We start from the raw sequence: 27,432 nt of genomic DNA, 5'->3' as shown, positions 1-27,432 counted from the left end.
AACAACAAAAAACCCTCTAGAACTGTAACATTTTGGGAGCAATTCAGGAATAACCTTCATGCGTCCGTTCATCAACATGGCTTTTCCACGCCCAGTCTGGTCCTTGTAACAGGAACTTTGGTGAAGGACTTTGTGTTTCAGGAGATGTGAACCGATGCAGCATTTTGCCACGAGTTCTAGCTTCTCTTAGGAAGTTTGGCACTGAAACTAAGATCAGCCAAGATGAACACAACCCACACTTGAAATTATTCCTCTGTGTCTGTACATTATTCCTCTGTACATTGCTGAGATATCTTTGCTCTTTTATGTTGTATAGTGAAAGAAGTAGCTATGTTTTTGTTATTACAGGCTTTTGTTTATGTTTTAATTTTTTAATTGTAGCTATTTCAGAAGGGTAGTCGCCACACATTCGTAGGCATACATAACCACAGAAATCATAATTCTTTAGCTCTTCCCAGGAAGATAATTAAAACACGTATTGGCACTGAAATATTTAAATGCTGCAAGAAAAAAAAATGCAGTCAGTTGCAAGATTATATTTAATTTTATTTTCTTTGTCAAGTGTAGCAGATAGCTCTTTTGTCCATCAGATGCTTTAAAAAAGCTTAACATAGTAGTCAAGTCCTTGATTCTTTAAGGAAGCCCAAACCTTTATGTCCGTGCACCGTTTTCCTTGCCACGGTTTTATCTCAGATATTTCTAGTAATATAACTGAAATCAAAGCAAGATATAACTTGCTCTTTTCAAAACAAACACCTTACAAGGAATTCTAAAAAAAAACCAGAGTAATTTGTTTTTCACAGTAAATACACAAACCATAACAAGAGTTCAGGTTTCTTGGTTATAGCCTATTTTCTGAGGATACAAAGTGATTAAATAGAAAATCATCTGATGCTTTGCACAGCTGATAGTACATTCTTGTTTATTCTAATTTTATAGTTTCTTTAACGTTCTGATTTTTGTGGTTTGATTTTTGAACTATGGGTTGTCGTTTGGTTCTTCTTGATAAAGCAGACTATATTTGAAAATTCAAAGCTAGTTGTCTATATTTTTTTTCAAAGATCTGCTTATGAAAAAGGCTGAAGCTTAATGTTTCCCATTTTTTGGAGGGGAGAGAAGCAGTTACGTTATGTTAAGATGCTGTGATAACATAAATCTCTCTTAAAATAAATTGTGCATTTATCTAATCCTTGTAAAGTAAAGTTTTAAAGTTCCTCTCTTCCTAGTAAGAAATCAGCCTTATAAATTGAATCTGAAAGGTGAAAGAAAATGTAGGAGTATCAAAAAGTCATTTCCTAAATTTTGTGTTTTGGAGATTGGCCTTTAAAAATGTAAATGCAGAATTTAAGACTGAGTTTCATTCTCTTTAGTTTTATGATTATTGTCTTCTAATATTATACTATTACTCGGTTTTATAAACAAGCACAGTTTTAATAATTGTGTTCTTGATCCTGAAGTTTCCAGCAGAGATACGAAAATGTATTTACTTTATCATTTACTGTGCTAAGCAGAGTGTTATATGCATATGTAATTTTTTTCGTGATTTTTTTTATCTATTATTTTTGTTTGTGCTAATTGGCATATAACAAAGGAAATGTTGAAAACCTGTACAACATAAATGAAACCTTGAAATCAAATTAGCAAATATAGGTGCTATTCCAGAACTGCAGTTTTAAAAGCAGGGTTGGATTAGGGTAAATCAGCATTGTGTGCCTTAATATATTCCAGTGAAGCTTCATCTTAGATCAACTGGCTTTATTCTCATCAGAACAGGAATGCTTATTTGTATCACTTATGTAACCAATAGGGAAAAAGAGCAGGTAGAGATGTTGTCCTTTAAATTGTGTTCCATGTAACTAAAGTAGTGTAACACTTCATTGCATTACTAATCATGTTTGCAATTCACGTAGTAGAAAATTAAGGTGGCTCTGTTATGATATGAATGTTTGATTGTGCAGCCTAATTCCTGTATGTGATCCCTTCTAGCTCAGCAGTTGACCTATCCATCTAAAGCACCCTCACCTTCTGTACCACAGCCACTTCACTCCCCCTTAAGCAATGGATTTCACTACACATTTGTTTAAACACCTTAAAAGTAAGAACTAACTGCTCTCAGCATGTCTGATTTGCCATTGTACCTTTGCTGTGGCTTGCTGAATTTAACACTTTTACTAAACCTAAATTAGATCCAAATGCACGCATGCAGCTATTTTCAGAAACCTTTTATTCTTATAAATTCCGCTTCTAATGAGCTAATATGGGCTAATAAAGTCTTCAAATAACTGCTGTTGCTCTGCAGATAAGATGCTTCTGTAATCTCCCTGTCTTGAAGGAAAGACACGTGTTCTGCCTGTAGCATGGGGCCAGATTTTTAGCAGTGGACAGTGTTGTGTGCTCCTATGGCTACCAAAGGGGTGCACAGACGTATTTGCTTTCGTGTGGCATACACAGTTGGTACACAAGAGAATCCAAAGTGCAGACAAATTTGTATAAACAGGGGCCTTGTTTATGGGCTGGTATCTTACACACGAATATTAGAGTTTTAATTGCAGTGAGCTGAAAATTTGGCCCTTTATAACTAATTCTATAATATAGCGTTTGACTTTTTTTATGCCTTTGATGTGTTTTTCATTGAACTGTGTTAACAGAAGACTTGATTTTTGTCTCTGATTAGGTTCTTTTGCCATTTCAAGTATTAAGATTATGGTAATTTCATTGTCCTTATAAAGAAACGTGTATATTCTCTTCCCAATAGTATTTTCAGAGTTTTCTCTGTCTGAAATAGGAAAACCTGTAAGTATTATGACACTTAACTGCTGAGTGTGCCCCTAGTTAAGATATTGCCCATGCTTCCAAAGTTTCCTTTGAAATTATTCTCAACTTTCTGATTTCCTTTGTTGCCTGATGTTGAAAAAGAAGATAAAACATAGACAAAGTAGCAAAGAGGGTTGATAGAGTGAATACCTCAAATAGTGTTAATCTTCAGATATGCTGTTTTCATTGTCACTAATCTGAGTCAAATATCCATGAAAAAAAACAAACCAAAAAATAAATCCGCAAAAAACTACATAAAAATGAGCATATCAGAAAGACCCAAAAGGGTAGTGACCTGCCTTCAACAGGGCCTGTGAAAAATGACAGACTTACATCAAGAGAGGTGTATAGACATTAGACAGAGCTTGATGGAAATAGCTATTAGCTTTTCTGGTTAATTTTATCTTTCTGAGAACTGAATTTTTGCTGTCTGAATAACACTTGGCTATACTATTATATCCAGGGTTATTCTAGTGGATTATTAGTCCCAGTGTATTAGACTTGAGCAAGGAGTTTGGATCAGATGACCTTCAGAGGTCCCTTCCTATCTCAACTATTCTGTGATTCCAGGCTGATTAAAAAACAAATGTATCGCATGTCTGTATACACACATGTACGTATATTAAAAACTGCATTTTCTTCAGGAAAATTATCAAGGGAATAATTGCAGTAACCAGCAACATGCAGGGGACACAGGGTTTTGAGCATCAGTGGCATCACGAGTTAACTGTTTGCTTAATGTGTCTATATGAACTGTTCATTCCATTGAAACTGCAGAAGGCTTTAGTAAAAAAACTGTTTCTTGAAAGTGCTTACTGCTTGGCGTTAGTGTACTCACTTTAATATTTAACCATGTTTTATTTTACTTCATGCTAGCCAAAGCAGTAAGCGAGCACTGACATAAGACTCAAAGCAAATCCCACCTGGTGATGCTGCGAGGAAGAAAAAGGAGCTTCATTACCAGCTTTCCATGAGGATACTTGTCGTCTGATGACATGTTCTTCTGGAAATACATTCAGAGAATAACAGGGGGATTTTCTATGAAAATGAAGAGAATTGCAGATCATTTATTTTGACTTCAGTTTAGTTCAGACTTTTTATATGAATAAATGGCACTTTTAATAAACTCTGTAAAATACTTACAATGTATTTTTAGACCTATGTATTTTAGAATTTTTAAAATCAAGGGCTGAATTAATTTTAAGAGAAGCTACTTGCATAGATGTTAACAGATGCTGTTACTTCCCCCTCAGGCTCAGATGCACAATGTAAAATTTCATGAAAAAATAAAGTAAATTTGGAAAACCCAGAAGCACATTTGTAGGGTATGGGTAGAGCGAATGCAAGTGAGAGGTTTGCGAAAAGAGTGTTTTGGATTGAATGTTTTTATGGAGTTAATCACCCACCCTTTTGCCCATTGAATAATACATTGCAAGGAACTGTTAGTTTGTATTTCTAAATATTGGTAACCACTGTATAGGTGAAATTTCCCATGAAAGCCATAACTAAAGCCAGTTTTAACTCCCATTTCCTTTTCTGACCCCGTATGTTTAACTTGCTGGTATCAATAACAGTGTACTAGGTTGCTCTTGACAGTAGTGCTGTCCCCTGGTAACAAATAGCTAATAAATTCTATTTTTTTGAAAGTTGAGATATGAGAGAAGAAAACTTTTAATTAAAATATGTGAAGTAAGCAATAAAAAAGTATAATAGGATGTGTAATGTTACTAGTAAATACGTATTTTTCTTTTGATTTTTTTTCCCAGTAAACATTACAATATTATGTATTGACTTGTATTTATCCTGGAAACAGCAAAACTAATGTAATGTGGCACCTGCTCATTTTGTATGTATATTCACTTGGTGCTTAACTTTGCCAAACTTTGAAATTCAGTGTTTTACTTATATACAGGGCGAAGGGTGAGGTAGTTACGTAAGGAGAAAATAAGATTAAATCAATTTCTGCAACTAGTTTGCTTGAAAAAAACAACTGTGTATGCATTGAATGCAAGACAGGTAAAAATGTCTCAATATTATGTAATTATTAGTTGTTTTCAGCTCTGGATGAGAAATGACTGAGAAAATACTTCTGCAGTATTTTGTGAAACCACTAACTTGTTCATTTGCTGTATTCGAGTAATAGCTACAAACCCCTTGCAACTGATTGACCTTCAAGTTTCAGACAAATTGTATTGTATTAACACTATACTCAGAAATATTCTTAAAAGTATATATTTAGCTAATGCAATCTATTTTACCTCAATACTGCCAGTATCAACTTCAAAACCATTTGCCAAAATAATGATTTATTTTTGCCTTTATAAGAAGTTTTGAAAGCATAAATGAATATTTTGCAAGAAAACATTAATTTAAAGAAAATGTAACAATTTGGAAAATGGTATATGTACAGATTAAAATATTAACATAACTGCTTCTGATTGCCTCTGTCTTGTCTGTTTTATCAGTGTCCATGTATTTGAAAATTGGAAATTGTTTGTGCTGTCCTCACATTTTGCTCTTTGGTTTAAGTCCTATTGAAGTTTCCCCAGTTTTGCACTTATTTTACTGGAATTTGGATCAGGTTCCCTCTACAGTAAAGCTTCATTTTTAGTTGGTTGGGGTTTTTTAAGAAATGTATCTTAGCATTTGATTAAATCTGTCTTTACTCTTGAATAGAGGGATTTTTTTCAGGGTTGGAAGCCTGAAACATAATGACTAGAATACTGTCCCTTCTATCGTGTAGATATGTATGTTTGTCTGACACATTCTTAGCCCTTTAGTTCACGGTGAAATAAAGTATTGAAAGTAACTTTAGTTTAAAAACAAACAAAAATCCTGGAGGCATCAGATAGTAACACCTGCAGGGTATGTGGGTGGGATAGTGACCAAAGAGAGGCTGGTGGGCAGCTGGCAAAGCAGATTTCAGTAGCAGCTCACTAGCAGTGTTTTAGACTTTAACACTTCTCTCAAATGACCTTGGTTTGAGGGATAGCAGTGGAAACGTTTAATTCTTCTAAAACATGATCTGCAGAACAAAATGTAAAGAAACAGAAGTATTTTTGCAGCTTAGTGTTGACTCTGCGAACTTGAGAGTGAATATTTGAGAATGTGTACTTGACCTTGAGATGCATGCAGTAGAAATTCGGAGCTGAGCCGCTTATAGCATGCTTGTCCTGTTTCTCAGGCACACAAAGGAGCCTTTGACCACATGTTTCTGGTTCAGTGAAACTGCATTCTTTTTCCAGAAGCTTTGTTATGCAGGAGGGAAGAGTATGTGGCCGTAATTGGTGGATGAAGAGCACAGTCCATGAGTTCCTGAACTGCAGCAGCCATTGACTCTGAATTCTGTCTGCTGCCCTTTGGCTCTCCAGGTTGTGGGAGACGTTAATTTTCTTTCCTTTGATCGCACACACAAAATCTGCTCATTTGAGTTTGCATGAAAGACGATGATTTCCCCCTAAATAGTTATAACGTTACTGTTTTTAACAAAACTAGCCTTTCTAAAGATTTTGGTCTGTGTCTGTAGTTAATCCTGTGTTTGGGGAAAAAAAATATCAAGACAATTTTTTTGTCCAAAACTTATTGAATATGTGAGACTCTCTTCTCCCATGACAGTCGTCTTTTTTTTTTTTTTTTCAAGGATGTGTGTAAGTTTTAAATAATTAGGACTAGTTTTCATATGCATATAATGTTTGGGTTGGGTTGATTTCCTTCTTCAGTTCTGTTTCTTTTAATCAAAATACTGTTTCCTAGCTGTTACACACTAATATTAAGACAAGAAAAAAATTATGCCTATTTGCAGATCAATATTTTGATCAGAAAGTACCTTCTTTCTTTTGCATGTTAAGCAGCTTAAGTGCTTGAGACTAATTTAAAGAAACAGAAATTTATTAGAAAGCGGTATCAGTTCTTCTTTTGAAGGTGCTGTTTTCTAATTAGTGATTTGTAATGTTATACCAAGCAAAAATTATGTAGGCTGCCTTTCCTTATACATCTGTTTTCAGTTTCAACTGAAGTTATTAAAATTTTATTGCATAGCTGAATTTATAAGACTACAGTCTGATCCTCATAAGTAGCGCTGCTTTCACCTTTTTGATCTTGTGTAACACCAGCACCCCTGATTTTCAGTACTGTTACATTGGGTTTGTAGGTATTGCTAGGCTGTTAGGAAATCCTGTAGAGCTATGGAGCTGTTGCTTGTTCATCTGTAGAAAGCTACTTATTTTGAAGGTCTGGAAAAGTAGCAGTGGTTAGAGGCATCCAGACTGTTTGGGAACAGTTGGGGGAAAAAACCCTAGATAGAAAAGTTTTTCAGGAAATGACTGTATTGAGAGATTCTGTTCTGGAAAGTTGCTATGTGTGGAACTAAAAGCTGCTGAAAAATACTACTAATTTTGGGTGCTGCTGTTCTAAAAAAATAATGTTAAAGGTCAGGCAAAGTGGTCTCAGGTGCCCCGTAACCTTCAGAGGGAGGGAGGGAGAGAGGGAGGGAGATGTTTTGAGAAAATGTGGCACTCCCAATATGTTCTGGTATTGTTTACACCATTATTTCTCCATCTGCACCGTTTACTCATCTGATTTCCAGATCTTCAAATATATGTGTATGAGTTTTATACCAGTGTCTGTTCCCCTCTGTAAACCCATGTATTTCCCGTGTGTCTTAGCAATTAACCTCAGGGTGTTATATGAAGGAAAGACCAGATTTACTTAGTGCCGAAACTTAGAAAATATGGAAGGCATGATCTGATGTTACCCCTCTAATTTATGTCTGTCTTCAGGTATTTTAAAGTGTTTGCTCGTGCCGCGTCCATGTGTGTTTATGTGTCTATGTGTTGTGTGGTTATAAAAAGAACAAAGCAATACACAAGAAAAACATGAAAGATTCCTGTATTTTCCGCTAGTAGTAAACATTCCCATTGGTTATTTGGCCGTATTCAAAAGGCTAAGACTTTTATTGCTCTGCTAGCAAAAGCAACCTTTCTTCATAGTGGAGCAGTACAAAGAAAGAGCACAAAAAATACACACATCACAGTGCCTGAAATTCTGTTTGAACAGCTGTATTGATTGGGTCTGACCCCTTTACATTTTTTCCCCATTATTTGAAAAGGTGCATCTAACTGTAGCTGAATTGAACCAACGGAGATGAACTTTCCATGAAAACTTCTTGAGATATTTCTTTAGTTCAAAGCTCTGGAATTTTAAAGAGCATTTTTAATACAAGCCTGTGGAGGTGTTCTGTGCAACAACCATACTTTGAATGTTAAACTACAGGTAAACCTAAGAGGAAGGTAAAATTCTAAAGTCTACCATGAAATTACTGGGGCATGGCAGAATAAGTTGGAGTGCTAATTATAAAAGTAAATAAAACCAGAAAGTAATTGCATATATGCACATTTATGCACTGTTTACTTGCTATTTACTTAGCAGTGCTCCTGGTTGCCTTACAGAGAAAGCCCAAAGAAAACACTAATGGAATTAGCATTTTTTGAGCAGTTACTGATGAAATAGTGTAATAAGCTTGAAGGACAATTCTGTTTTCTTGTTTCCCACTAGAAAAAGCCTTTTACAAGGAACTATAGCATACGGAAGCACTAAAGGAAGGAAGAGATTGAGAACACAAAGGTGAGTAGTGAGTTTGGAGGAAATAATGGCAGAGATGTATCAGCAAACAAGACTGAGAAGATTAAGGTGAGAGTGGAGAACAGTCTAGAGGTTTAAAGTGAGAGGTGGTGAAAAGGTTGAAGGAGCTGGAATACATGGACTTGGACAGAAGCAAAGTGCTTTTGAACAGAAGCAAAGTGCGTTATTGAAGGGACTTGGCCTAAATTGTAGAGGAGGGAGGTAAGAAGCGGGCATGGCTGGCAAGTGAGAATGTTAAGTTCATTGTCCTAGTACAAAAAATACCTTGGAAAAGGGATAAACAGGTGAGTAGTGTGTTGATGATGGCAGTGGGTAAAGGAGAAAATCAGTGGTGACTTTAAAGTACTGGTTTGGTAACAGGACAATTTTCTATTTGCAGTTGCTGTGCTCTGTTCTTTTAAGCCAAATTGCATTTAAGAATGAGTTGTATGTGTGAGACTCTCCTTTTCTCTGTAGAAACAGCTTGCCCCAGAGTCAGAGATGGAAAAGTTTAGTCCTCCTGCCACAGAGCCTTCTCTCCCAGCAGTAATGCTGTGCCACTGCAAGATCGTTATATGTCCTCTGTCCTCTGTTCAGTTGCATTGTCAGCTAGCTTGATTTTGTCTCTAGAGCTGGAATTGAGGAAAGCTTTAACATTGTTTTCCAGCTCTTCTAGTGAGACACAGGAGGGTTTTTGAAACCCTGGCTGGTGGCTTATGCAAGGTATAACCCTAATGGAATGAATTAGCTGGCAACATTTAATTGTAGTGAGTTGTGCCACCCTGTGGGAAAAAGTTGACATCGGAGGAGTCACTGCTAATTGTATTTATGTTGTATTATGCATATTTTTGGCTTTTCTAGCTGCTTAGTTCATGCTTAACAGTTGTTCTGGGAGTCTCTTCTGCTTCCATACTGCGCCTTTGAGCCATCTTTCTTTCCCGGTATGGAACAGGGTTTTGTCTTCTGCCCAACATGGTTACAGTGTGCCTGGTTTCGGGGTGTGTGCACGCATACACTCACATGCATGTTGATCCCATTCTCCTTTCATTTGGTGCTAAGGCGTAGAATCAGCAAAAGCTGAGGGACTGCTGCTGAGATGAGTACTTCAACTGGCTGCTCTTCTCACTTTCCAAGTCCTGGATGAGAGGCTCAGAGGGAAGGGAGCGCAGCATCTCGTGAGGGTAGCTGTGACCACTGGCTTTCTCAAAGCCTTTTGTATGCCTGAGGACCCCTCAGTTGTCTTCTCTGAGTCCAGTTTAAAAGTTACTTAGCAAATGATTTTACACATATTTTATTTGGGATCTGGGCAGTGACTCCATCAGTTGAGTACTGAGTAAATTTGATCTGGTTTTTTTATCTGTGTTCAGTATCAACTTTTTATGTTAAGAAGTCTTTTAGACCAAAAAAAAAAAAATTATTACTGCATCCTTACTAACAGATCACAATTACTGGATTTTAGTGGATGTAATGGGAAAGAGAAGGCTTGGCCCCAACCAGTGAAGAATCAAAAGCTTTACCTACATGTGTTTTAGAGCTTTAACAATAAACATGAGGGTGAAAGGAGCCAGTTCATATTATCAAAACTTTCTGCAGTCTTTAACGTAGCTTTGTGTACTTGTGGTGAGAACACTTACAGTAACAGTTTGAGAGAATTTCCCTTCAGGTCAAAGTGGGCAGCTGTGAGAATGCTCAAAGCAAGGAGGTTCGTTTTTTCTTTTATATAAGCCCTTGTTATTTCTTGACTGATGATACAAAAACCCTCTTCTGGCTGGTGTTAGTTTTCATTCTTCTCTTCCCACCCCCCCTCAACCAGATTGTCTTGAGCTAAGGACACTAGAAATGGTACTGGATTTGGGTAAATAATAGCACAAACTGTGGTCTCATTCTGCACCTGCACATCAAACCCAAATCAAATTAGATGAAATCACTACCTATTTTTTTGTTTAATGCTGCTCAAATACTAAGGAAACTTTTAGTTATCCATCATGATGCTGTACACCTATGTACTACTCAGATATTTTTCTCAGAAAAAGTGCATTTGAGGTGCCAGTCTTAAAAGGAAACCAAACCAGCTTCCACTTTGTCCTTCAGTGAGGTACCTTGACACATGTCCCTTCTCTTAATCCCCCCCCGGCAGCTTCCAAGTGACTGATGGAAATAACTGTGCCAGGCTTTGATTACGAGATGTTGCACTGCCACTTATTCTCTTTGTCTCCTGCAGTTTACAGAGGCAGCTTCAGTGCATAATTTAATCCCCTGTTCTGGGGACTGTAGCAAATCCACAGAGATTTCTACCAACCATCCTCTCTGGCATCAGAACAACATCTGCACATCATCTTTGATGTGAATTCCCCAACCAGAGCCTTAGAAGGACCTACAGCTTTGAAGCTGGCCTGTAAATTGTGCTTTCAGGAATCAAGTTGTCAGCCTCCTCTTCAGGAAGAAAGGGAGAGTAAACTGTAAAGCAGTTGCATAAAGTTTCAGGGCAACTTATAGATCTGGTTTTCTTGGCCTCGAAGAATTCCTGTATGATGTCGAGAATCCCTTTTTACCTGTCTTAGAAGCATCCTCTTTTGTGACTGCAGGACTTCCTGGGCAGTGGGTCTGTGATGGTCTGTGTCTTGAGGGGTCCGTATTCCAGCGCAAATGTAAGGGGAAGGGGCACACTGGTGCTTTTGACCTCTTCAAGTGTTTTCACTCTCCAAAACCCAAATGCTGATAATGCATTGGTCTCTGTGCAGCTAAATTTTCAGTGTGGTTTAGAAACAGATGAGAACTGTTGTGATGAAAATCAGCTGTGATGCTTGTTGTGTGACATATCTAACTTCCACCAGTTGTGTCCTAAGACATGTAGGAGTACAGGCAGAATTCTGCCTTTCTGTTGAGATAGAAATAAGCCAGTCTTTGAGTTGAGAAATTTCAGTGGCTGAATCTTGTTTGGAAAGACAAATGCAGCTGCCCTTTTTATAGTTCAGTCTCTGCAGTGTCTGCTTGTGTGTTCTGTCATCTCTGGGAGCTCCTTCTGTACCAGTCTGAGAAAGCAAAGACCTAACTAGAGTCAGCTAAGACGCCAGCCTCTACTTTTCAAGTGTTGTCTCTGATGAGAGCTGAAACCATTCTGTTACTATCTGTGCCACTACTGCTGATGCTGTTATACCAAATGTGGCTAAAACTGACTCCTGAATTAAAACACTTACTCTGTAATCTACACTGAAATAAATCAGCCTCTCAGTACATACAGAGAAGCTTCATAGACAGGTGACTTCATAGATGAATCTGCAATTTCTTAATATTTGTAAACGTTACAGTTGTGATTGTGTAGAACTCATCCTGTTTTGAGCAGATGAGTCTTGTCAGCATTAGAAAAGAGTTGCACCAAAACTGTTCACATTACTTGTCATACTTTTAGGGAAAAGTAGTCGTGTTGTGATCCCCTCTGGTAAGAGCTGTTACCAGAATAGTTTCAGTTTATTTTTTATCCTTGTCATGGTGAGATTTTCTTTCTTCACCATGTACAAGCAACTTTAATTTTTGTCTGTGCACTAGAAGCTTGCAGTATTGGGTGAACAAAAAACAATCCATACCTATCAAGTACAAATCACTGACCGTTAGTAGCTGTTGCAATGTTGTTCGTAAAAGTGACTGAAGAATTTTTGTATTAAATGCAAGTGCAGGAAAGAGATAAATCAAAATCTACACTGTTTTTATTTACAATCATATTACTTTTATTTTTTTTCATAATCCAAGTCCTCCTCCAATAACTGATACTGCAATGTTTACATTCAGTAAACCTATACAATGATAGTACATACTGCTGCTTTCACGTAAGCCAACTGGCTTCCAAACGTTATCTGCATGTCGTAAGTTGTATACAGACATGGAAGATTCTCCATGAGCATCTGAGGTGTTTCTTGCAACACTGTTGAGCCAGAATAAGGCTGTACTAGAGATGCGGATCAGATGTTCTGTTCTCCTAGCAAGGAAACTAAGTCTATAAAGTTCTGAGGTTTCATTAATTTCTTGAATACCATGAACTACAAGTTTGCAGAGGAATGGATGTGTTAAATTCTTGCCGGAAGGAGTTACTGTAACTCCCGCCTCTTTAAGCCTATCAAATTTACTTGAGAGGTACCTTTTTGTGATAACTTAGACCTCCAAGTGATGTGTGTATGAGGAGAAAAGGAAGAAGGGCTTGTGTACTTAACTCTGTATTCTATATTTAAAAAAGCTAAATTATTTGTATATTCTTTTCATTATCAAAGTATATTTTCTCTTTCAAAGTAAACTGGTTTCTTCGGGAGGAGTTATTTTTACTAACAGCTCAGTGCTATAACCACGAGCCAGTAATTCAAAAATCACTCTTTTCTACTGAAAGATAGAACTACAGCTTATCCCTGTCATTATAAAGCCAAAGAAGCAATTACAGCCTCTTGTTGCATTATGTGTTTCTAAAACATCTTCTCACATGCAACTGCTGTAGGACTTCAGATGGATACAGTGATTAATACGGTCACAGAAGCGAGTGATTTCTCCTCTTAGCCCTGTCAACAGTAGCGCCTATAGACAAAATTATTGTTTAAAGCTCTAGTACATCACAGAATAGTGCTGCTATTGGTATTTTACAACTAATGCAACATCCAGTAATTCACATGTAATCTTAATAGTTAAAAATTCAAGACTGGGGTACTAACAAAAGAAACCACTAACACGAAGTTCCTTATCTGGCATAAAGTAAGGGGAGGAAGAGTTTAGATAACATCATAGAGATTGGGCAGGAACAAAAAGAATTTATTTCTCCATCCAGTATTTTATACACTTACAAAAAACAGTAATATCACTGTGCCCATAAAAATGTTATCCATGGCAACAGAAAGCAAACGCTACTTTTTGTCATCTAATGGGGTCTTTTTAAAATCATAATACAAAGATTTGTGCTGTAGCAGTCCTCCACTTTGCACTGTAACAATAAGGCTTACTGTACTGCAAATACAAAGCTGTTACATCTGCAGTTATGAACCACTGGCTTTAACAAACATCATTTTATAGTTGCTTTTAGCTTCTTTTTTGTTTTCTGGAACTTCAGCTTCATCATGTTTTTCAGCAGCTTGTGACTCCTCTGCAGACTCCTCCTGCTCCGACTCAGAGCCACTTTCGGAGTCTTCTGAACTCTCCTCAGAGGAGTGTCCACCTACCTCTTCTTGTTCTTCACTTTCCTGGAACTAGAAGTTCAGATTATGAGACAGATAAACCATTATTTCCTAGCAACTCCATTGCAGCTTTTAAAATTTCCCAGTGAGAATGTTTTGCTTAATGGTACTGAGATGGGCTACGTTGGTGAACACAGGTCTTTAATATACAGGTTATCGGACAGAAAGCAACTCTGCTGAAGTGCTTAACTGTACCAACCATGTGGTGTCATCAGGCATGTTCTTATTCAGTTACAGCAGAAATCCTGAATACACCATTAAATAAGTTTGAGAAGTTTCAGATCACATCAGTTTGGTAATTCCTTAATTTGGTTTAAAGGGCACATAATGACAATTGAGTATTTGTCAAGGAGTGACAAATAATGAAATTAATGGCTAGACCATAAGAATTCATGACCGATCTTTGCAAACAGCACACTACAGCGTGAGGACTGCAATGATACTGCTAATAAGAACAATTCCCAGATAGCATTTCGTTTGTGGTCCTAAAGACCAAAGCCTCCATGGCTGTATTTTCAAGGATACCGAGCACTATGCAGGTGGTTTTACTCACTATGGAAATGTCAGCTATGTTTTAGACATATGTTTTAGTAATTAGAGCTACAAGTTAGCAAAAAATTAATTACTGCACCTTTCAATTGGCAGACAAAGACATGTTCCTAATAACCTAATTTATCTTGGGTTTTGTCACACTTCTCTTCATGCTTATTGCTTTGGAATTCCTTTCAAGTGCAAGACCAGTCTGGTGTCAGCTCACTGGAGGACTCCATACAGCAAATTTCTTTATTCTGACCCCTCTATAAGCCACTTACTTTTCAGGACCATAGAGAGGTATTTGTCTTACGCAACACAAAGCTAAGATTAATTAGCTCTCAGTGACAATGCAGATGGTTATCCTGCCTTCTTATGTATTCCTTGGCAACACCCTGATTTAATATATATTTGTCACTTTCTGTCCTACTTAGTCTTGACTACTATGGAGCATTAAGCATGTCATATCACTTTTCAGAACAATGAGAAACATCGATCATTTCCAGACAACTGAATAGCTACCAGAGTGTACGTAAGTAGGAGTAAATTGCCTGCATGAAGTTTGGGTTAAAGAACGGACTGCAGAAGTTTGCCACTAGTTGTGATAATAGGATTTTTAAACCGTGTATCATCTTGTCTTAGTGCAGCGAAAGCCAAATTATTATGGAAATGAACAACTTGCTACCTCACTGAAACCAAGTCCACAATGGCGCCGGTTTCGTCCAGACATCGTGCTGTCCATGCTCTGTTGGTACTGAGACTCCAGTTCTTCATTCATTTTCTTGTCTTCTTCCCCTGCATTGTCCAGTGTACTTTGGTTATGGTTCATTCAAATTAACAAAGACATCAAATTACACGAAGTAACATTTTCAAAGCTTATCACCAATACACGTGAAAAAAGTTTAAATTCAGCCATCTTAAACTACTGGATTGAGCATTATCAGATTTATAAGCAATCGTATCAAGCATGCAAGCAAAACCGCTTTGCTACAAAGGTGAGACAGTAAGTCCCTAAGACCTGATGCATTCAGAGTTGTACTATGTGTAGTACATGTTCTACTTAACAAGGTTAAGTGCAACCAGTCTGACTTTTCTGTTCTTCTTACAAATCCTACAGCATGTCACAGCAAGGAGACAGTCTCTGACCTTCACTACATAAAATGTGGTTACTGTGATTAAAAATGATTAACATATAGCAGCAGCAGGTGCGTCAATACTACCACTCTTGTTTATAGAGTTGTACCTGCAACTATTTCATGCATCCCAAACTCTCAGGAGTGGTTACTACAGCTCTACATTTTTTCATCTCTGGAAAACAGCAGAAAAACTGATTTTTATGAGCTACTTCTCCGTGCACTTTAGTTATTTCTTTGAATATGTAAGAAAAAAGAACTGTTTTTACTAGTGGAAAATAGGGTCCAAAATATTTAAGGATCCTCTCTTTTTGTGAAAGCTAGAAATCTCTAATTCTCCCCCGCTGGCCTATAACAATCTAGTTTTTAATTTGTATCTCTGTAAAATTAAATGCTAAATTAATGTTTTCTCATTTGGAAGTCAGAGTTATATGTTATTATAGAAGAACAATAACTGTATGTTTAACAAAGAACTGAAGAAAAGAGCTGTTCTGATTTTTTTGTGAAAAAACACCACTTTAACTTTTTGCTAACAACAAAGCAGTACTGATTCTTTATGACTCCTTTTTAGGAAATTTGGGTGTCAGGAAGTGATTCTCAGTGACTCTGCAAGCTAAGAGCAGAACCTGGAACCAATCCTCAGTCTTCGTTTGGTGTTTTAGTCCATAGATAAGTTTTCATCAACTGAAAAATTACTAGTGCATCACATCAGGGAAAGAAGTTTTCTGGAACCCTGACAGTTGCTATTCTATACAGCTTTAGCAAAGCTTCTCTCAGTCAAACACAGCTTGGTTTCCATGTACTTTGACTTACTACCTGAGCAAGCCCGATAAGAACTTATGATGGCCATATGTTATCTGACATCAAATTATTGCTAATTGCCAAGATGACCTTGCAGATCTTTTCAGCTTCTGCCCCTGTTGCTTTAAGGCAGAGATAATCTTTCTATTCAACAGGTAATCGGGTGGGGGCAGAAATCAAACCTGTACCTGGCAGCAAGGAAGAAGTAGAACACTGCTAGGTATCAACAGCAAAAAAACTTTACTTTCTTATTTTGATAGCAAACTAAGACTAAGGATCTATGGGCTTCAATTTCCAGGACATTTGTACACAAGTTAAATTGACCATGAAGTACTTTGCTGTACCTGGACTTCAGAACCCAACTAGGTGCAGTCAGAAAAACTGTTTATCAGTCATCTAACAAGTGAAATTAGAAGTTTCTACAGCTCCACAGCGTGACCAGTCTTCAACTTCAGCCATGAAACCTGAAATACCTCCCTGCAACATCTCTGAAGTTCAAACTACTGGGATGTTCCCAAATAATTTTTCCATTTCCAACTTGGTACCAGCTTTTGGATAAACTGACCTGTCCTGAAGTGAGAGGTTGATCTGTGGTCTCCAATAACAAGGCGGCCAGTATGTTCTTTCTAAAAGAAAAGGTAATTTGTTTTGGAGCTTTAGGGTGCACTAAGAGCTCTGCCAACATTCTGGAAATCTTGAAGGTTTGCTGTCACACCATGACCACCAACTGTAAGACAGTAACTTCTACTGCCTAACACTGCTGCCTCTTGATGAACTTTTCATCTTTGTTTAATTGCATTTTCTGAAAAAGAAACCCCAACAACTAGACACGGTTTACTCTCCCCACACCCCAAAGCTGGTTCTATTTCATTCCATTTCTTGCCACTTCAAAGATGAAAGCAAGCCACACTAGTATGTCTGCTAAAAGAAGAAAGGCGATCACCTGATATGAAAACTACACTACACAATGATGAACAAGTGTGAATTTAGGTTCTGACAATTCACCCTTTGGGCACTCTCACTGGGACTGTGCAGTAGTTCATCCCGTGCATCTTACTATGATCCCATTTTTAGACTGCTCACTGTATCAGGTAAGACCTTCGCAGTGCTCATTAATGTATTGCCTCAGTAGCTGCTCATTAGCAAATGTATTCCCATAGGCAAGAACTGGCATTACTTAGCATGCAGCATTAAATATCCAAGCAGATGTTAAAATTAGTGGTAGTGGGATATTTTAATAGGGTATGGCATTGCTATCCATTAGAAAGTATTAACTTTAACTTCTTTAAGACAGTAAAATATTTTAGCTTACAAGAATACTGTATTTCAGCAAAATAAGCTAGTCCAAGTGATATTATTTTTCTTGAAGCTAAGCAGAACTACAACACTAAACCAACATTTTGTACGTTGAAAGAGCATGATTATATTTTACTAGTTCTGCAGAATTTTTTTGCTAAAAGCACATCAGAAATATTGGTTTAGTGAATTTTCTCTTTAAAAATATTTAATAGAATCATAGAATAGTTAGGGTTGGAAGGGACCTTAAAGATCATCTAGTTCCAACTCCCCTGCCATAAGCAGGGAAATCCCACTAGATCAGGCTGCCCAAGGCCTCATCCAACCTGGCCTTGAACACTTCCAGGGATGGGGAATCCACAGCTTCCCTGGGCAACCTGTGCCAGTGCCTCACCGCTCTCAGGTGAAGAAATTCTTCCTTACATCTAGCCTAAATCTGCCCCTCTCCAGTTTATACCCATTCCCCCTCGTCCTACCCCTACAAGCCTTTTGTGAACAATCCCTCCCCAGCTTTCCTGAAGTTCGGTCTACCAACCACCTTTTAAAATTATTTTTTTGCCGATGACAGAGAATTCCACATCCCCAGCACACAGGTTTGTTAGTTTGCAACAACGTCTCTCTCAGAAGCGTACACGATTAACTTTATGAGCTGGGCTGAAAGCAGAAGGGCGCGGGGTGGAGAGGGAGCTGCGGAGCGGAGACTGAACAACGTCAGAGCGATCCCACCGCTGCTGAAACCCAAATTCTCCTTAAAGGAGAGCCCCAACGCCAAGATGTCTTTGAGCGCTGCCTGTGGCCGGGCGGGCGGCCTGTGGCGACGCGCCGTGCGCGGAGGTTTCGCTCGGGGGCAACGCGGCCCCGCGAGGGGACGGGGACGCGGGGCGGCCTCACCTTGCCAGCGCCCATCAGCCGCAGGAACTTCTGCTTGCGCTCCTCGTTGCCCAGGTCCGCCGTCTCCCAGCTGTTGGAGCCCTGCGGGAGCACACGCTCACTGCGCCGCCGGCCCCGCGACGCGGCAGGCCGCGGCCCCCCCCCGCCTCCCTCCCGGCCTCCTCCTGCTCCGCCACCGCCCCCAACCCCAAACGCGCGGCCGCCCCGTGCCCCGCGGCCTATTTACATCGGGGGTGGCCGCTCGCTTGAGGCTGTGGTGGCCCTGGGACTCCCTGGCCGAGCTCATGGCCGCGGCGGGGTGACCGGGCCCTCCTGCCGAAGCCGCTCCCTCAGCCCGCGGCGGAGCGCGACCGCGGGGCACGCTGGGAACGGTAGTTCTCGCCTTGCGCAGGGCGGCGCAGGGCGGCGCGCGAGGGACTACCCGCCCCACAATCCTCCGCGCTGAGGGGGCGGGGCTTCCCGCTGATTGGCGGGGCGCGCGGCCGGGGGCGGGGCCTGCAGGGCGGGTTGTTTGTTGGGGAGGTGTGGGGCTCCTGTTCCGCCGGTCTCGCCGAGTGGTGCGCGGAGGCGCAGTTTAGGGGTGGTGGAGCGGTCTGAGTTGGAAAGGACCTCAAAGCCCATCCAGTTCCAACCCCGTGCCATGGGCAGGGACACCTCCCACCAGACCAGGCTGCCCAGGGCCCCATCGAACCTGGCCTTGAACACCTTCAGGGATGGGCAGCCACAACTTCCTTGGGCAACCTGTGCCAGCGCCTCACCACTCTCATGGTGAAGAAATTCCTCCTCGTGACTAGTCTAAATCTGGCCGTCTCCAGTTTATACCCATGGTCCCTAGTCCCATCGCTATCAGTCTTTGTAAACAGTCCCTCTCCAGCATTTTTGTCCCCCTTGAGATACTGGAAGGTTGCTGTAATATCTCCTCGGAGCCTTCTCTTCTCCAGGCTGAACAAGCCCAGTGCTCTCTGCCTGTCCTGGTATGGGAGGTGCTCCAGTCCTCTGATCATCTTTGTAGACTCCTGTGGACCCATTCCAACAGCTCCATATCCTTCTTATATTGGGGATTCCAGAACTGGAATCACAATACTCCAGACATGGTCTCTAACAAGAGCAGATCGGAGGGGCAGAATCACGTCCCTCGCCCTGCTGGCCACGCTTCTTTTGATGCAGCCCAGGATACCGTTGGCCTTCTGGGCTGCGAGCACACCTTGCCAACATCTCTCTGACCATCGCACCACTGACCGGCGCTGCCACCTTGTGTGGAGAATGGCATTTGTGACCTGTGTGGAATCTATGTTTGGAGATCCAGCTGTTTCCCTTCAGTTGTTGTGGCTGTTTGCCGTCACTGTCGTTCCTACGGTCCCATCCCCGCCATCTATATGTCATGTAGAAAGCAAAAATTTACTTACTACCCTCAAGTTAGTAATTCCTCCCGTTTGTCTACTTCAGAATTAGCTTAATTTGAATGGGTTGCCATTAAATGTTAATCTAGAGTTTTTCCTTAGATTTATTGGGTAGGGAGGTGCACAGTCACATATTTAGGTCTTTTCACATTAATGTTAAGAAAATCTCTTCTCTGTGAGTTCCTCAACGACATAGTAGCTTTGTCCCCGTGATACGGTTGTAGTAGTCCAACTAATGCCAGGAGGTGGTGGGTCTGGTTCCATTAACTTGCTTTTAGCTGAGGCGATATGACTACTGATCAGAGCTGGGTCCAGCTTTCAAACAGTCTGGGAAAGGTCCTGCAGTGGCATCATTTGATTTTCTGAAAGTAGTCTCCTTATGCTCTCCCTATAGCAAATGAGAACATCCTATAGTGCTTCTAAAGCTCTGAACTGTCTTTGAGTAGAATCGTTGTGCTTGAGGGGCTGAACTCCCAGCTATGTTTGTGTTCATGAATGTGTGCCTTACGAAGCTCAAGATTTGTCATTATGATATTTTTTGCGACTATGGCAATTAAGCTCCACAGTAATTTTGATACTTTTAAACATTATCCCTGTGTTTTGTTATGCAGATGTCACCCATTGTTCTTTTGTAGGACTGAAATACAGTGAAAGAAGAGTTGATAAGAAAACATTCTGGAAGATGGAACACAAAAATTCAGCAGATTTTATAATGTAGAGATGTGCTAGCCTAGCAATTCCACTACTGGGTAGATAGATCTAGCACTACGGATATATGTAGAATATTTTCAGTTGTTACTTATTTAGAACAGCACTAGGATAGTAATGTTTAAATTCATATTCACATATATTGCACTGCCCAAGTGTGCAAAATCAAATTGAAAGGCACAACTGTTACACCTGCTTTCTAAAATGTCTGTAGTTACTATTTGACAATGATAAAGACCAGAAGGGAGCATTAATAGGAGAGAATGTTATGCTTACAATTTTAACCTCATTTGAATATATTTAAATGTACAGAGTATTATATAATGACTGTAATAGTGGATTAATTTAAATTTCAGTGCTTAAAAATGTTTTCTCACAGAAGGGGAGTAAAAATGCAAAAAAAAGTAAAACTATAATTCCTTTTTAAATTAAAACTGATATTTTTAGTAGTATCTGGTGGCATTTTTAGTCTGTTAATAGGAGTTGTGGTAATCTAATACCAGTGAAATTGTATCTATTTTTTTAAATTAAGCTTTTATTACAGGTTCCATGCTATTATACCTAAAGACCTGTTCTTTAGTAAAAACAAGTGTGAAATTTTAGCTTCATGGCTACTGTTCCCTTGTGGGACAAATTGAGAAGGTTTGCCTCTGTAAAAAAGCAGCAGAAAATGAAACTCTAAATCAGCTGCTATAATTTGTCTTAGTTGTGGTTTATTGTTAAATTCAAGTCTTTTTCAGAACAACTGAAATGTACTAATGTTTATGTGGCTGACTAATGGTGTAGTAGTTTTGGTTTTGTTTACACTCTTAAGAATGATGTGCTAATGATATTGTAGTGAGGGGCTTTTTCATTTTTTCCCCCTTCGTTTATTGCTCACTTGGGATAAAAATGCTCTGGTTTTGCCAAAGAGTTATGTTAATAAGCAAATATATCCCTAGCATTAAATGGCTTCCCTTAACTTATATATAGGATAACTTAAAAATGGACTGATCCAACTGCTAACAAAATACGTATTTTTTCAACAGCAGACTGGTTATGTGAAAGTTTCACTTATCTTTGTAGAGCTATTACAGACAGTTCTGAGGATGTGCAACTCGTAAGGCTGATATATTTCTGATAACGTTAGTAAGTAAGTAATTAGTAATTAGTAAAGGAGTTCTTCAAAATCCTGTCATGCCAGGATTCAATGATACATTTGCTGTATTCTTCTGAACAAATGAGAAATAGAATGATTTCACAGGAGATCAAGGCAGACCAGGGCTGTGAGAAGAAACCTGCCTTCTCCAACCTGTGAGAGTGCTCTAGAATATGAACAAAATAGAAGGTAAGGATCCTGGGCAATATTTGTATGAGTTTTCACCTTTCTTTGGCATAGTCCTTCTGAAGAGACTATCCTGAATTTAGCATTTAATTCACAGGTGAGATTTTTTTCATGGAGCAGAAACTGTCTGTGATGCAGAAATCAGTCCTCAACTAAATGGCTTTTATCAGCATAACTAAAGCACAACAGGGAGGAGTGTTGAGGTTTCTTGTGGGAACCAACAGTGTGCACTCACAGCCCAGGACGCCAACCATATTCTGGGATGCATCAAAAGAAGTGTGGCCATCAGGTTGAGGGATGGTGAGACCCCATCTGAAGTACTGCGTCCAGCTCTGGAGTCCTCAGCACAGGAAAAACATGGACCTGTTGGAGCAAGTCCAGAGGAAGGCCACAAAGATGATCAGAGGGCTGGAGCATGTCTCCTATAAGGAAAGGCTGAGAGTTGGGGGTTGTTCAGCCTGGATAAGAGAAGGCTCCATGGAGACTATCCCAGCCTTTCAGTACTTAAACGGGCCTTAAAAGAAAGATGTGGAAGTACTTTTTGGAAGGGCCCGTTGTCATAGGACAAGGATTAATGGTTTTAATCTAAAAGAAGGTAGATTTGGACCAGATATAATGAAGAAATTTTGTATGTTGAGGCTGGTGAAACACTGGAACAAGTTGTCCTGGTCAGGTTGGACAGGGCTGTGGGCACCTGCTCTATTTGAAGGTGTCCTTGCCCATTGCAGGGGTTTAGACTAGATGGCCTCTAAAGATCCCTTCCAACCCAAGCTATTCTATGATTCTATGAAATTAACACAGTCGGACAGTAAGGGAATAGTGAGATGAGGGAAAATGACAAATAATGTAACAAAATTATTCACTGCCATGTAAAATTGTACTCTGTCTTTGACTTTTCTGTATATTTCTGTCTTTGTAGTCCGCTCCAGTCTCTGGACGGGAACCATCTTTGGAGGTGGAGGGTAGGTGGACACCAGCTCTGTTACAGGAAATGCCAGAAAAACTACCTTAATGAAGATTTTCCACTCCAGTCCAATTCCAAGTTTTGGACCTCAGCAATCTGTGTTATAAAAACTTTGAGACAAACAACACCTGAGGTGTGTGGAAGCTGAGGCTTAACTAGGTCTTGCAGAAGCAGTTTCATCTTTGAAGAACCTGGTGTAGAATCTTGGATTTTTCTTTTTTTAATTTCTTTTTGAGCTCTCTTTGTAAAGGTGGTATAGAATAAAATAGATCTCAATTTGACAGACATAAGAAGTTTTTCATTGTGTACTTTGGTAACGGTGTCTTTGCCATCACACAGTGACCAACACATTGGACAACCCTGTCTTGGAAGTCATGGATTCAGAGTTCAATCTTCCCCTGTAGTAGTCCTGGCTCTACCTAAGTGGAGCCAGGCCACTTAAGTGGCCTTCGGAAAATTACCCCACCATTCTGCTTTATCTGTGAAATTAGAATAATATATCTACTTGCCAATGTAAAGAGTTAATTAAGGGTTGCACAGTGTGTTCAAAGCAATGTATAAGTGCTAAATATTAGCTGTAGTGTAATTGGACTTCTGTAATTTGTAATATGCTAACTGTCATTGGCATATAAAATAGGATCAACCTCTTCTCAAGTGCTGTAGAATTTTTAATTGTTATTAACGAACTTCTGATACTCAAAGTAGCTATCGTTGTGAGACAGGGAATGTTGCCAGTATCTGTCTGTACGAAAGCTTAACAAGGCAACCACTGACTTTTTTTTTAGCTTGAAATGAAAAAAAAGCATGTATGTACACATACACCTACTTTAAATGCACAATTTAAATTAAATTTGGTTTCAGCAGAAAGCTTTATTTCTTTTTAGATGGAAACAGGATATCACCCTAGCATTTCAAAACTGTTTCATCTCTTTCAGCACGTTTGAAGCTGAAAATGCTTCCTGTTTTCTGACCAGCTTGGCTTAGTAGTTGTCACTGCAATATATAGAGATTGTCACAGAGAAGAGTGGAAAATATTCTGCGTATCACTGGAGGTGAGGAAAGAATTTTTTTATTGAAATCTGACTTACACAACATACTCATCCAGTGTGTTTTAGTGGCCCAATATCTGCCAAGTTCAATTCCAAGCTCTTGCTAAGTTTTGTTTTAAGGGGTTGGGAAGAAGGAGAGATAAGCTAAGAGCAAACACAGAGATGTCAACAGAAGGATTGCTAAGAAGGGAGCATCAGTTGAGGGAAGGCAGTCATGGCTGTTAACATTTAAAAAGCCCTTTCAAGGACTAACAAAATAAAGGATAGAGATGTCCTCATCCTGAAATGGCTTTTATATTTCTGAACCTGTTATAAAAGCTTTTTGAACAACACTTCCCTTCTAAAAACAAAATAGTTTCTATCGTAAACAAGACAGGCAGCACATCAATACAAAGACTATCTTTACTTTTATTTCTGGGCTAGCAGAACAGGCCATTATTCAATACCACAGAAAAATGAATTGTTGCCCCAGTTTAACAAATGAAGAAAACAAAGAATGGAGAAATTATGTCCTTGAACCTCAGACTGTACAGGCTTCCAGTACCATTGCATATATTAGGCTTTGTCCTCAATGAAAAAAATTAAGAAAAATCCCTGTTTGTTAACATCATAAAAGGTACATTAGGACACCTTTCTCTAGGTACAGTCCTAGTGCAGACAAGACCCCAGGTAGTTTTTATATCAGTATAGCTAGTCAAGGCCAACCATATATCTCTTCCTTGGTTTTTGATGTGAACTAGCTATATCAAAATAAGAAAATATAGTGCTTTGCTTCCTCTAAGATTTTACATCATATTAGACTGACTAGGCCTCTTCATTTACTGCTGTACATGACACAGTGCTAGAATATTGTACCTGAGTAAAAATCACTTTTATTGCAATGAAGATATAGCTTTATGTATTTCGCTTCTTTTTCTTTTGTGCATGCTACTACATAAAAGCACCAATAAAGACAAGACATTTCACACAAAGGATCTGTCAAAGTCAGTTATTCCACTGTGAGTCAGAATGATGAGACAAAATCTTCAGTATTATCAAAATGAATTGTGTTTGTAAACAATTGAGTAAAAACTCAATAGTTCATCCCTTTTGTATATCTTCTGTTTCATCTGTCTGTAGTAAAGCAGAATACTTTAAGGGAAAGGAATCTAACATTTCCATCTGTTTCTCTTAGGGAATTTAAGCTATCGGGTAATTTGAAAAAGCCGTGGACAAACCACTCCTTAACAACTTCAGTGACACTGCTGAAATAGGTTGAACATTAACACTGTCCTTTTTTCAGTCTTGTGCTGTGAAAGCTAAAGTCTTTGAAGTCAGTTGAAAGTCGTCTGTATACAGAATTTATCTCTTCATGTAATTATTCCTGTTCCTAACACCTTTGAATCTTCTACTGTATTGGCAAAGAGAGATTAGAAGGGAATGTAATTGGTACGGGAGAAACAGTGGCTCTGCATTTTCTTCTTCCTAACCCTGTACAATTTTAGTGGTTGCTCCTCCCTAGGGACTTCAGTAACATTTGTGGATGTGGTCAGGGGAGACAAATAAGAAATAATACCAGGCATTTTTAAACTGCTGGTTTTCACTTGATCCAAAATGCTCAGAGAAAAATTTTAAAGGTGTGAAAAACATGGGTGTGTTAAAACTGATATAGCTGCATAGCTCCCAAGTCAGAGACCTTTTTGAAAAGAAATGTTTCTGCTTAACTTTGAGCGTCTGTGGAGCATATAGACTTCCCCTGTGCACTGAATGTCCGAATAAACTTTGAAACTTTGCTGAAGATTTTTCTTTCCTGACAATATCTGCATCTCCATGATAAAGCTGCATCACAATGCTATCTGCTGGCACCTCATCAGAAAGACTTTTCCTCCTGCAAAACAATTTCATTAATTTGTGTCCTGATAGTATACATTCCAAATATGTGATCATTCATTACCCCTCTTACTTACAGAAGCCTATAGGAAGATGAACCAGGTCCACCACAGCCAGTTTCTTTGTGTTCTGGTGACTTGTATTACTTAAAACTTAGGCAGCATCTCTCCTTGGCAATGCTGATTTTTGCTCAGTTTAGCTCCTGCAAGATCTTTACCATACAAAAGGGCGTGCAAACACATATTTACTTTGTCCATGTACTGGGCCCATGGATTATTAATTGGGTATTAGTCACAGTCTGCTGGCTTTAAGTGATTCCAATAAACACAAAAATAAAAGGGAAAGTCCTTACCCTCTTTTACCTGTTTAACATCAACATCTTATTTCTTACATCAGGTCTTTAAAATTAATGTAGTGATCTTTTCAAGCTATACACTGTATTGATTAACTATAAACTGACAACTTTGCCAAGAATCTACTATGCTCTATGTCTATACTGAAGCTGACACTACCATTTTGGTCATTTTGGTATTCTTTTCCTATGATCAATGACATTAAATTACAGATGCAGTACTGCAGCAATTTATATATGTTTTGACTCTGAGTATAGAAGTTTGTGACCCAAGCACCAGGATATTTTCAATAGTCTGAAATAATAAATTTTAAATAAATTTAGTCCTACCTCTTGGTAAAAGCACATCCAATTAGAGCAGGTTGCGCAGGGCCATCTCCAGACAAGTTGGAACATCTCCAAGGATGGTGATGCCATAGTATTTCTTGGCAACCTGGCCTAGTGTTTGACTACCCTTAAGGTAGATTTTTTTTGTTCTTTATATTGAATTGGAATTTCCCATATTTCAGCTTCTGTCCATCACCTCTTATCATGTCGCTGCACAGATCTGAACGGAACCTTGTTACATCTTGCCTGCACCCTCTTATTAGGCAGTTGGCAGGTAGCAACAAGCTCTCACCTTCACTTGCTGTTGCCTAGGCTGTGCAAACCTAGCTCTCTCAACTTCTTGTATTTTGTGTTGCAGCCTCCTAGTTGACTTGGTGTCTCTGCTGGATTTGCTCCACTATTTCAATATCTGTCTTGTACTGGAAAGACCAGGACTGGAGACATTGCTCCTGATACAGTCTCATAAGTGCCAGAAAGAGGGAAATTATCAGGTCCTTCAATCTGCCAGCAACGCTCCTGTTAAAACAGCCCAGGATGCTGTTGGCTGCCTTTGCTGCCAGTGTGCATTGCTGGCTTATGATCAGCTTGTTGTCCACAGGGACCTCCAGTTTTTCTCTTGCAAATATGCCTTCTAGCCAGCTGGCCCCTCAGCCTGTACTGTTGCATGGGGTTATTCTATCTCCGATGCAGGACTCTGCATCTTAATATATTGAATTACGATTATAGAATTCAATGTATTGAGTTATAATTTTGTGGTAGTGAGAATTAATAGCTTTATAATTGGGAATAGCAGTGGCATGCCTTCTGAATAGCCTAAACAATGCAGTAGTGTACATAATACTGCTCTTGGTTTTGTATAGTCAATTTAACAAAATCACCAGAAGCTGATGCTTCCCAGGTGCATCCTGGGATAAATAAATTACAGAAATCGTAGTAAATCACTAAAGATAAGATAGTGAATTGTTCCCTGAAAGCAGGTAATTTTTAGACTAGTGATGCTTCATTTTTGTTTTGTACATTTATAAATAAAGTAGGCTACGCTAATTTGGAGGCAAACCCAACACTACTTTGCAGATATTCTGTTTATTGATCAACTGAATACTTAACTTTTCTTGTTAGATTAATTTAGTGTGGAATATTTTCATTA

At 39.1% G+C, this 27,432-nt stretch overlaps 2 protein-coding genes across 2 annotated transcripts in view; one reads left to right on the top strand and one right to left on the bottom strand.

Moving 5' to 3' along the window:
* The window catches only part of PLEKHA7 (pleckstrin homology domain containing A7), a 153,219-nt gene extending 150,832 nt beyond the window's left edge, over positions 1–2,387 (top strand). The window contains exon 27 of the mRNA XM_069857687.1: positions 1,987–2,387. Coding sequence (XP_069713788.1) covers positions 1,987–2,084 — 98 coding nt within the window. The 3' untranslated portion in view covers positions 2,085–2,387. The remainder of the gene's footprint in view (positions 1–1,986) is intronic.
* Positions 2,388–12,134: 9,747 nt separating this feature from the next.
* Positions 12,135–18,669, bottom strand: C5H11orf58 (chromosome 5 C11orf58 homolog). Its single transcript, XM_069857657.1, has 5 exons — positions 18,519–18,669; positions 18,293–18,373; positions 16,671–16,731; positions 14,857–14,966; positions 12,135–13,652 (listed from the first exon to the last, which is right to left on the bottom strand). The coding sequence occupies exons 1-5, from the start codon at positions 18,576–18,578 to the stop codon at positions 13,443–13,445; spliced, it is 522 nt and encodes a 173-aa protein (XP_069713758.1). The 5' UTR covers positions 18,579–18,669; the 3' UTR covers positions 12,135–13,442.
* Positions 18,670–27,432: the final 8,763 nt, after the last annotated feature.

The sequence above is a fragment of the Phaenicophaeus curvirostris genome, chromosome 5 (genome assembly GCF_032191515.1).
Source record: "Phaenicophaeus curvirostris isolate KB17595 chromosome 5, BPBGC_Pcur_1.0, whole genome shotgun sequence".
NCBI classification, from domain to species: domain Eukaryota; kingdom Metazoa; phylum Chordata; class Aves; order Cuculiformes; family Cuculidae; genus Phaenicophaeus; species Phaenicophaeus curvirostris.
This window is presented reverse-complemented; position numbering and strand designations above follow the sequence as displayed.

Bases quoted from the DNA above. Each gene is read 5' to 3' on its own strand.
- C5H11orf58 (XM_069857657.1), bottom strand. From the start codon at position 18,578: ATGAGCTCGGCCAGGGAGTCCCAGGGCCACCACAGCCTCAAGCGAGCG. The intron at 18,374-18,518 runs GTAAATAGGCCG...GTGCTCCCGCAG, and splicing joins AGCGAGCGGCCACCCCCGAT to GGCTCCAACAGCTGGGAGAC. The intron at 14,967-16,670 runs GTCAGTTTATCC...TGGACAATGCAG, and splicing joins AACCTCTCACTTCAGGACAG to GGGAAGAAGACAAGAAAATG.